The sequence below is a fragment of the Coenobita brevimanus genome, chromosome 65 (genome assembly GCF_032717465.1).
Source record: "Coenobita brevimanus isolate Jiangsu-jjx chromosome 65, ASM3271746v2, whole genome shotgun sequence".
Classification (NCBI taxonomy): Eukaryota; Metazoa; Arthropoda; class Malacostraca; order Decapoda; family Coenobitidae; genus Coenobita; species Coenobita brevimanus.
Window position 1 is genome coordinate 19,471,088 of NC_137018.1, and position 10,210 is coordinate 19,481,297.

The 10,210-nt window shown below is 43.6% G+C and overlaps 1 protein-coding gene across 1 annotated transcript; it reads right to left on the reverse strand.

Moving 5' to 3' along the window:
- Positions 1 to 1,752: 1,752 nt before the first annotated feature.
- LOC145404941 (uncharacterized) lies at positions 1,753 to 6,333 on the reverse strand. Its single transcript, XM_080276445.1, has one exon. The coding sequence runs from the start codon at positions 6,331 to 6,333 to the stop codon at positions 1,753 to 1,755; it is 4,581 nt and encodes a 1,526-aa protein (XP_080132571.1).
- Positions 6,334 to 10,210: the final 3,877 nt, after the last annotated feature.

Here is a 10,210-nt window from a genome sequence, read left to right on the forward strand (position 1 = left end):
TGCTAATACGTGCAAATCAAATCCTAAAGAATTTTACAGTTACATTAGAAAGAAAAAGGTTGACTACATCAATAGGTCCTCTAGAAACAAACAATGGCAAACACACTGAAAATGAGGTCGAAATGGCAAACATTCTTAACGATTACTTTGCATCTGTTTTACAGTAGAAAACACCACCAGAAACCTACTGCTACCCACCAACCAAGCAAATAGCACAGTCCTTAGTAACTATGCTATCCATAATAACGATATCCTTTCAGCTATAAATAGTATGAACATAAACAAAACCCCTGGCCCCGATAAAATATCACCGAGAATTCTCAAAGAAGCAAAACATGAGTTACTGCTGCCACTCTCTGTCTTATTCAATAAATCATTAAGTACTGGGAAAGTTCCATGTGAATGGAAACTAGCAAATGTAACCAATTTTCGAAAAAGGAAATGAGTTGCACCCAGGAAATTACAGACCAATCAGCTTAATATCAGTAGTGTGCAAGTTAATGGAAAAAAATCATAAGAGATAAAATAGTTAATTATCTAGAAGAAAATAATATAATTAAAGACTCGCAGCATGGATTCAGACATCGTCGTTCATGCTTAACTAACTTACTGGACTTCTTCCATGATGTTTACAAATCATACGATGACTCAAGAGCAGTAGATATAATTTACCTCGACTTTTAGAAAGCATTTGACACTGTCCCTCACAAGCGTCTCATGAGAAAAGTAGAAGCACATGGAATAAAAGGAAATATCCAAAAATGGTTACAAGACTGACTTTCAGACCGAAAACAGCGAGTTGTGATAAACGGAAAGGAATCCAAATGGCGTAATATGATCAGTGGCGTTCCCCAAGGCTCAGTACTTGGACCGATACTTTTTATTATCTATATGAATGATATTGATGAGGGTCTAAATTGTAAAATATCCAAATTTGCAGATTAAAATAAAATAACCAGTAAAGTCACTTCAAAAGTACAGTGGCAGCAGTTACAAAATTACCTTAATACTTTAGCTAGCTGGGCAGAAAAATGGCAAATGAAATTCAGCACAGAAAAATGTAAAGTACTTCATATTGTGTCGCAAACTACCCAATCACCAAGTGGACAAGGTGCACGGCCTGAGTAAAACCACGATAGAATGATAATTGAGTGTACGACAAGACCATATTGTATTACTTAGATCTGGAGTTACTTTAGCATATGAACATTTAAGGAGAGTCAAAACACCACGTACAAAATTAACATAATCTATTAAACTACCTTAACTTACAACCAACAGTGGGAAAACAAAACACAAAACATCACCCTGCCTACTGGACAAGAGCATAAACTTGCTAAAGTCCATCCTACATCCCTAACCAAGGACATACACAAACCTTAAACCTGGACGACCCAGAGCTAGCCGGCGTCACTGACAGGGAAACAGAGTGAGAGAGCCGAGCCTCTGCGCCTGGGCTTATATGCAGGCCTACCACAACTTCATTGGGTCGCCAGTTCGTTAATTTAGCAACACCTTAACTAGCTAGTTATACACGTGGCGCAAAGGGGAACAATGAACTACACAAAATATGCGTCCACGTGACACCTCCCCCACAAAAAAAAACTTTTTACCAAGCCGGAAAAAGTTACTCTAACATGTACAAACATTAGAGGTACAAAAGTAGGTTTACTTCAATATTACAAAAATTCCTTAAACCTAGAAACAGAACGGGTAAATGACATAGTAAATCATAGGGAACCTACACTCTGTTCACACTCTTGACAACGCATCTGCAATGGTATTGTCCTTGCCACGAATATGCTGCAGTTTTATATTATACGGTTGCAAGGCTAGAGCCCATCTCAGCACTCGAGCATTCTTAAACTTGACCTTTTCAATAAACACAAGGGGGTTGTGGTCTGTGAACACCGTGATGGGGAATGCGCTACTGGACAGATATACTTCAAATTTTTCTATTGCCATGACAATTCCAAGAGCCTCCTTTTCAACGGTGGCATAAGCCTTTTGATAAACCTTAAACTTTTGGGAAAGGTAGCATACGGGATGTAACACTTCACAATATTCTTGCAAGAGCACTGCCCCCACCCCTACATCACTTGCATCGACTCTAATGATGAAGGGCCGATGTGGGTCCGGGGTTCGGAGCACAGGAGCACAAGCCAGCAGGGCTTTCAAACCCTCAAATGCCCGCTGACATTCATCTGTCCAATGGAACGTCTTCTTGGAGCTAAGTTGATCCGTAAGGGGAGCAGCGACCTGGGCAAAGTTCCTGCAGAAACGACGATAGTAACCCACCATCCCAAGAAACCTCATGGTAGACTTTCGGTCAGCTGGTGGTGGGTATTGTAAAATGGCATCCACCTTTGCATCAACAGGGGCTAGCTGGCCCTGCCCAACCACATGCCCCAGGAACACGACGTGGGCGTGCCCAAACTCACTCTTGGCGAGGTTCACTGTGAGATTGGCCTCCTCCAGGACATCAAAGAGCTTTCGCAGCCTCTCAAGGTGTTCCTTCCAATTGTCACTCCAGACAACTAAGTCATCTAGGTACACACGGACGCCAGGCAACTCTGCAATCAAATTGTTCATTAGTCTTTGGAATGTGGCCGGGGCATTCTGCATGCCAAAGGGAAGAACTAGAAATTCCCAAAGGCCGCTTGGAGTGACAAAGGCAGAGATTGACTTGGCTTGTTCTGTCAAGGGCACTTGGTAATACCCTTGGAGGAGATCAAGCTTAGTGACGTATCGGGCCGCTCCTAGGTCATCAATAATGTCATCCATTCTGGGTAGTGGAAAGGAGTCGGGCAGGGTAACAGCATTGACCTTCCTATAATCTACACAAAGGCGGTAACTTCCTCCAGCCTTGGGGACTAATACTACAGGTGAGGCCCAGGGACTCATACTTGGACGGATCAAATCTTGCTCTTTTAGCCTCTGCACCTCGTACTGCAGGAATTCCCTCTTCTCGGCACTGAGACGGTATGGAGCTTGTCGGATCGGAGGGGCTCCTTGAACATCCACATCATGGGGCAGCAGGGCACAGAGCCGAGGGGTGTCACCAAAGAGGTCTGGATGCTCCTGTAGAAGACAGTCAATATCGCCTGCCTGGGTGGGGGGCAGATGCTCTAATTTACTCATAAGATTTGTTAGAATTTCACGATTTGACAGCTTACTGCCTACGAATGGTGTAGGGTCATTTTCCTCTGACTTTTCCACTACTCTAGTTCCTGTTAAGGTGACCTGTTCCACTTCCCCTCCTTGTGATTGGTCACGAGAGTGATACATTTTCAACAAATTGACATGGACACTTCGCCTTTTCTTCCGCCTCTCTGGCGTAGCAATGATATAATTAAGGTCTCCAACCCGCTTCAAAACATGATATGGCCCAGAGTACCGAGACTGAAGAGGCTGCTTTGGTACTGGTAGCAGAGCTAAAACTTGATCACCAACATGAAAAATGCGGGATTGTGCCTTGTGAATTTTGTCATAATTGTCTTTCATTCGTATTTGAGCATGGCTGAGATTAGAATGGGCAAACTTTAAGGCACGCTGCAAGTTGGAGCGGAACTGAGTTACATATGCAGCAATCGGTACAGTACTCTCGTCATTTAACCAGCATTCTTTCAAGACTTTGAGAGGACCACGGACCTGGTGTCCATAAATGAGTTGAAACGGGGTGAAGCCTAGACTCTCATTTACACTATCTCTAATTGAAAACAATAAAAGATCAATAGCCTCATCCCAATCCTGACCCGTTTCCAAACAATAAGTACGTATCATAGTCTTAATGGTAGAATGGAAACGTTCCAGGGCTCCTTGACTCTGTGGATGGTAAGCGGTTGACTTACACTGACGGACTCCCAGGGCCCTCATCACTTGCTGAAACAGCCTGGAGGTGAAGTTAGACCCTTGGTCGGACTGCACGATGGCAGGTAACCCAACCTGTGTGAAGAACTTGATCAGGGCCCTGACAACATTCCTACTAGTGATACTACGGAGAGGTATGGCCTCAGGGTAACGAGTGGCAACATCCATTATGGTTAATAAATACTGATTCCCGCGTTTGCTCCTTGGGAGAGGGCCCACACAATCAACAATTACCTTACTAAAGGGCTCCTCCATGACAGGAATGGGCTGAAGGGGTGCAGGATTGACTTCAGTGCCTGGTTTGCCACTAATCTGACACACATGACAGGTACGGCAATAGGTACTAACATCTTTCATCAACTTTGGCCAGTAAAAATGAGACAAAATCTTGTGGTAAGTCTTACGGACTCCCAGGTGTCCACCCACCCCATCATGTGCCACCTTCAATATCTCTATACGTAGAGATTTTGGGACGACGATCTGATGGACTGTCTCCCACGTGTGATTGGCAGGAGCCTTAGATGGTCTGAATTTACGCATCAACACCCCCAAATTGAGATAAAAACAGTGTGGAACCTCATCTATTTCATTACCTTCAGTAAGCTGTGCAAGAAACAACTTACATTCGGGGTCACTAGACTGTTCCTGAATTAATCTCTCCCTTGTGATAGGGGTGCTACCAAAGTCAAGGAGACCAGAACTAGACTTACTGAGTGTATCATCAAACAATTCCGCAAGGGAAACATCTCCCTCGGGTGTGTTTTCCTCTGGCTCTACAGCAGGGGTATGTGCGTCCAACAACCTCTGGCTCTGACTACGAGTGACAGCACAAGTTGGGAAGAGATTAGGGTGTTTCAGCTCTAAGTCAGTAGTGTTGTTGATATCAACAGGTTTGTCTGAAACGATGGGGTTAGCGGTAACCTGGGAACCAGCTAAATCATTGCCAATTAATACTGAAATGTTCCTAACGGGGAGGTGATCTACTACAGCTAGTATTACTGGGCCTGTGACAAACACAGACCGAAGATACACTGAGCAAAGGGGATATCTAGCCTCTCCTGGCAGACCAGACACTAGTACAGTCTCACTTGTATAACAATCAAAATTGGGAACATCTTCCTTTAAAATGAAAGATAGATCAGATCCAGTGTCACGCAACACAACAACAGGAGCCGAGAATCTACTGGACTCATGTTTTGATACTACACCTCTCGAGCAGAATGGTTTAAATGATGAGGGTACTTCAAGGGAATCACCTGAATGTTCACATGGCCCCGAAACAAGTAAATCACTAACCTGTGGGTCACTCACCTCCACTGGTTGGGTGAGTGCACTGGCATGGAGAACTGCATTGCCCTGGGTGGGGCTGTACTTATTGGCCAACTTCCTACAGTCTTTTATGATGTGGCCAGGCTTCTTACAGTATCTACAGAAGAGAGACCTCCTCACGTCTTGATTAACTCCACGAGTCTCCTCACCAGCGCACTCACCAGTGGGATCAAGCTTAAAGGAAGGTCCCTGGGTCTCCGTCAGCTTCTTATTCAGGGGCCGTTCACTTTGTGAAGTGCTGGCTGGCTTATGCGGGGGAGCAGTCAACCTGTACTTGTGGAAGGGTTCATTATTAGTTAGGGAGAAATGATCGGCAGCAATGCCAGCCTCAGATAACGTACATAACCCTTTTTCCTCCACATGTGACCTTACTCTAGCTGGGAGGCAAGATTTCACTTCCTCCAGCACAAACAACTCCAGCAAGCCCTCAACTGTCAAACTAGTCAACTCGCTCTCAACCCATTTTTTACAAAGTCGTTGTTTGCGGCGGATAAATTCTACATAAGTCTGTCCCTCTGTCTTACGGCAGCGGCGGAACTGTTGCCGATAAGCTTCGGGCACTTTCTTGTATGCATGCAATACAGTTTTTTTTACAAAATAATAATCTTCAATTTGAGTGGCATCCAGTACGGTAAACACTTCCTGAGCTCTACCAGTAAATGAGCTATGTATTAGCAACACCCACTTATCCTGGGGCCAAGAATGGAGCTCAGCCGACTTCTCAAAATGGGTGAAAAAATCTTCTGGATCCTCCTCATAAAATTTAGGAACAAACTTTAATGCTGCAGCAATTTTGAAGGAATCTGGCTCACACTCAGGCGATGTGGGACTACGAGAGAGACGGATTCTGTCATTGTCCGCTTTCATCCTCTCAACCTCAAGCCTTTTTTCCTCCAGCTCAATTTTCCTCAAAGCCATCAAATCACTAGGATGTTCCAACATGTTCACTTCTTCCTCACTGAAAATTTCCTCCCTCACCATGTGTGCAAGTACTAACTGCTTTATATCATCTTTCTTCAACCTAGGACGAAGCTCAAGCTTATAATAAGCTGCCAGCACTTCCCACTGAACCTTGGTTAACCTAGAAAGAGCAGTCACTGTAGGATTAGAAACAAAATCTTCCAACACAAACATGATGGCGGCGAGAAGGGAAGGACAACGAAAATAAGCTAGCTAGCTAGATAGTGTAATCACTCAAATATCAGTAAACCACTTCACCTAGTGGGACAATAAACCTTCCACCACACACGGGAACGTAGTGCGCACACACACACTACAAAAATTACGTGGGGAATACAATGTCACCAGCAAAGTGGGAGTACTAATCTCTGCTGTACGTGGGTATGTAATAATCTCCTAATAGATCCAAGTAAAACAACTGGTATAGTAAATATAACGATAGTGGTGTGTATGGAGCTAAGACAACAAACTCCACAAAACACTATACACCACACTATCAAATAATACAGATCATACAATATACATGACCCATATGCCCAGACAGAGTAGAACAAACAAGAGTTGTAAAGCAACAACACTCTAGGAACAGTTTCGTGAACGGAACACAGCTCTTGAATGAGGTAACTGAGCAGGAATTAGCTACACGCGTATACACTAGTGCACACAATTAGGACTACCAGGGAGAACACTTGTTTCATAAAGCAACCTCAAATATGAGGGAAACAGTTGTTGCTAAAGGCTGAATTGCAATGCACAGGGAGTACACAGGAACATGTAATGTAGCTAAATATACAGGCTAGTATACATATTCAATCCCGGATGGGCCTCCATTTGTCGCAAACTACCCAATCACCAAGTGGACAAGGTGCACGGCCTGAGTAAAACCACGATAGAATGATAATTGAGTGTACGACAAGACCATATTGTATTACTTAGATCTGGAGTTACTTTAGCATATGAACATTTAAGGAGAGTCAAAACACCACGTACAAAATTAACATAATCTATTAAACTACCTTAACTTACAACCAACAGTGGGAAAACAAAACACAAAACATCACCCTGCCTACTGGACAAGAGCATAAACTTGCTAAAGTCCATCCTACATCCCTAACCAAGGACATACACAAACCTTAAACCTGGACGACCCAGAGCTAGCCGGCGTCACTGACAGGGAAACAGAGTGAGAGAGCCGAGCCTCTGCGCCTGGGCTTATATGCAGGCCTACCACAACTTCATTGGGTCGCCAGTTCGTTAATTTAGCAACACCTTAACTAGCTAGTTATACACGTGGCGCAAAGGGGAACAATGAACTACACAAAATATGCGTCCACGTGACAATTGGAAGTAACAACGTCCATGCGAATTACAAAATGAACAATATTCAGTTATCAAGTACAGACAATGAAAAGGATCTTGGTGTGATAATATCAAATAACCTAAAACCAAGCAAGCAGTGTACCGAGGCGGATAAAATTGCAAACAAGCTGATGGGTTGTGTTGGAAGAACTTTCGAGTTTAAATCAGAAAAAGTCATACTTGCCTTGTACAACTCGCTAGTGTGCCCCCATCTTGATTATTGTGTGCAATTCTGGTCTCCATACTACAGAAAGGACATTGAAAAATTAGAGAAAATTCAGCGAATCACAAAAATGATACCACGACTTAGAAACAAACCATATGAGGAGCGCCTTGAAGAACTTAAATTATTTAGCCTAACGAAGCGGAGGTTAAGATGGGACCTTATTGAAGTTTTCAAAATCATGAAGGGATATGACAACTTAGACATGAATAAATATTTTGATATAGACCGGTCGAGTCAAACCGGAAGTAATGGCTGCAAAATCATGGGAAAGCGATTCCAGTCCCACGAAGCAAAATACTTCTTCTTTAACAGAGTTGTAAATATCTGGAACAGATTACCCTCAGATACCGTGAACAGTATCTCAATTGAGACATTCAAAAACAAATTAGACAAGCATTTGCACGAGAATCCTCAGATGACTCTTTTTCTGTCCGAATAACTTGCTTTTATAGCTACGGTACATGTAAGTTCATGCCCCTTTTGTCTGCAAGACACCCCGTAAACAACGTACCCACACATAGTGTTGCGTCACGTTATTATACATTTTTCAATTCATTCAGTGCAAACAAAGCAATATAAGCACAGATTAGGATCTGCACAGATAACCCTGAGTTAACGGTCACTACTCTTACTTTCGACCTGTGATGGGCTGTGGATCACTGAGGGTCCCTGTTAGTCAAGCGACCACCATCAGGATTTTTTTGATGTACCAGGGGTCACTGTTTCAGAATGAAACTTGTGTACTTGTCCCATATGGGAGAATTCCTTGTCTCAGTGGAGTGAACGGAGCTAGGGCCTGATTGACTGCTGCCTACTTTAAAAGTGCCAGGCAAGGCTGCCGCATCACCCCTAAACATCCACACTGTGCAGTCCCCTCGTGTCTACAGGACACCCCGTAAACTTAACATAGCTTCACGTCACGTCATTATACATTTTTCGATTTACCCAACGCCCATCTCAACAGTTACTTCAAGAAACAAGGGATGAGGCTATGGCACACCTAATGTCTGACTTGGCTCATATCTCTGACTGGGGTAAAAATAATATGGTTGTCTTTAATGCTTCTAAGACTCAGTTCTTACACCTATCAACCCGACAAAATCTTCCACAGGTATACCCACTAATGTTTAATAATATTCAGATTAATCCTGCATCATCCTTGAACATGCTTGGGGTTTCATTTACTCAGGACTTATCTTGGAAAGATCATATTACATCTCTTGTAAAATCTGCTTCCAAGAGATTGGGTGTGCTAAGCCGACTCCGCTCTTTCTTTACCCCTGCACAATTGTTGACTCTATACAGGGGTTTTATCCGCCCATGTGTGGAGTACAACTCTCATGTGTGGGGAGGCTCCCCACATACAGCTCTTCTCAATAGGGTGGAGTCAAAGGCTTTTCGTCTCATTAACTCTCCTCCTCTTACTGACTCCCTTCAACCTCTGTCTCTTCGCCGCACTGTTGCATCTTTATCTCTTTTCTATCGCTACTTTAATGGTCACTGCTCCTCTGAACTGTCTGCTTGCATTCCTCCACCTCTACGATGGGCGCGTAGCACCCGTCTGGCAGCAAACTCTCATCCCTTTTCTGTCCAACTCTCTAATGCAAGAGTTAACCGTTACTCCCAGTCTTTCATTCATGCAACAGGTCAGCTCTGGAACTGTCTCCCTCTGTCTGTATTTCCTCCTGCCTATGATCTCCAGTCTTTCAAACGCAGTGTGTCCAGGCATCTCAAAATGATCGGATCTTGAATTTGGCTCTCTATTGTATTTTGTTTTTCTCTTGGAGGGAACTGTTACTGCGGGCTCATGGCCTTTGGTTCCTTCTTCCTCGCATAAAAAAAAAAAAAAAATGAGGTAATATACAGTAAGCACAGCTTAGGATCTGCACAGATAACCCTGAGTTAACGGTCACTACTCTTACTTTCGACCTGTGATGGGCTGTGGATCACTGAGGGTCCCTGTTAGTCAAGTGACCACAACCGGGATTTTTTTAATGTACCAGGGGTCACTGCTTCAGGATGAAACTTGTGTACTTGTCCCACATGGGAGAGTTCCTTGTCTCAGTGGAGCGAACGGAGCTAGGGCCTGATTGACTGCTGCCTACCTTAAAAGCACCAGGCAAGGCTGCCGCACCATCCCTAAACATCCACACTGTGCAGTGTGTAGCTTCCACGTTATGTCCACAGACTTCCCATTAACTCAATGTACCGGTTTATAATGTCATGCCGTAACTATTATTTTATTTGTTTACTTTCTCTTTCAGGTTACTCAATCGGGTAGCTTATAGATAAAGTATTATAGAATGTGACTTTTCCTTTCCAGTGTTTCCTATAAAATTTCCATGTCAGTTTTTCCATGCTGCATGGTGGTTTTTCTCACTTTTTCCTGGAGGGTTTGGTGGTGGGGGGAGCCTTCTTGCTTTACTATCCTTATCCTTCAGCATGTAGAGTTAGATCTTGTAGTCA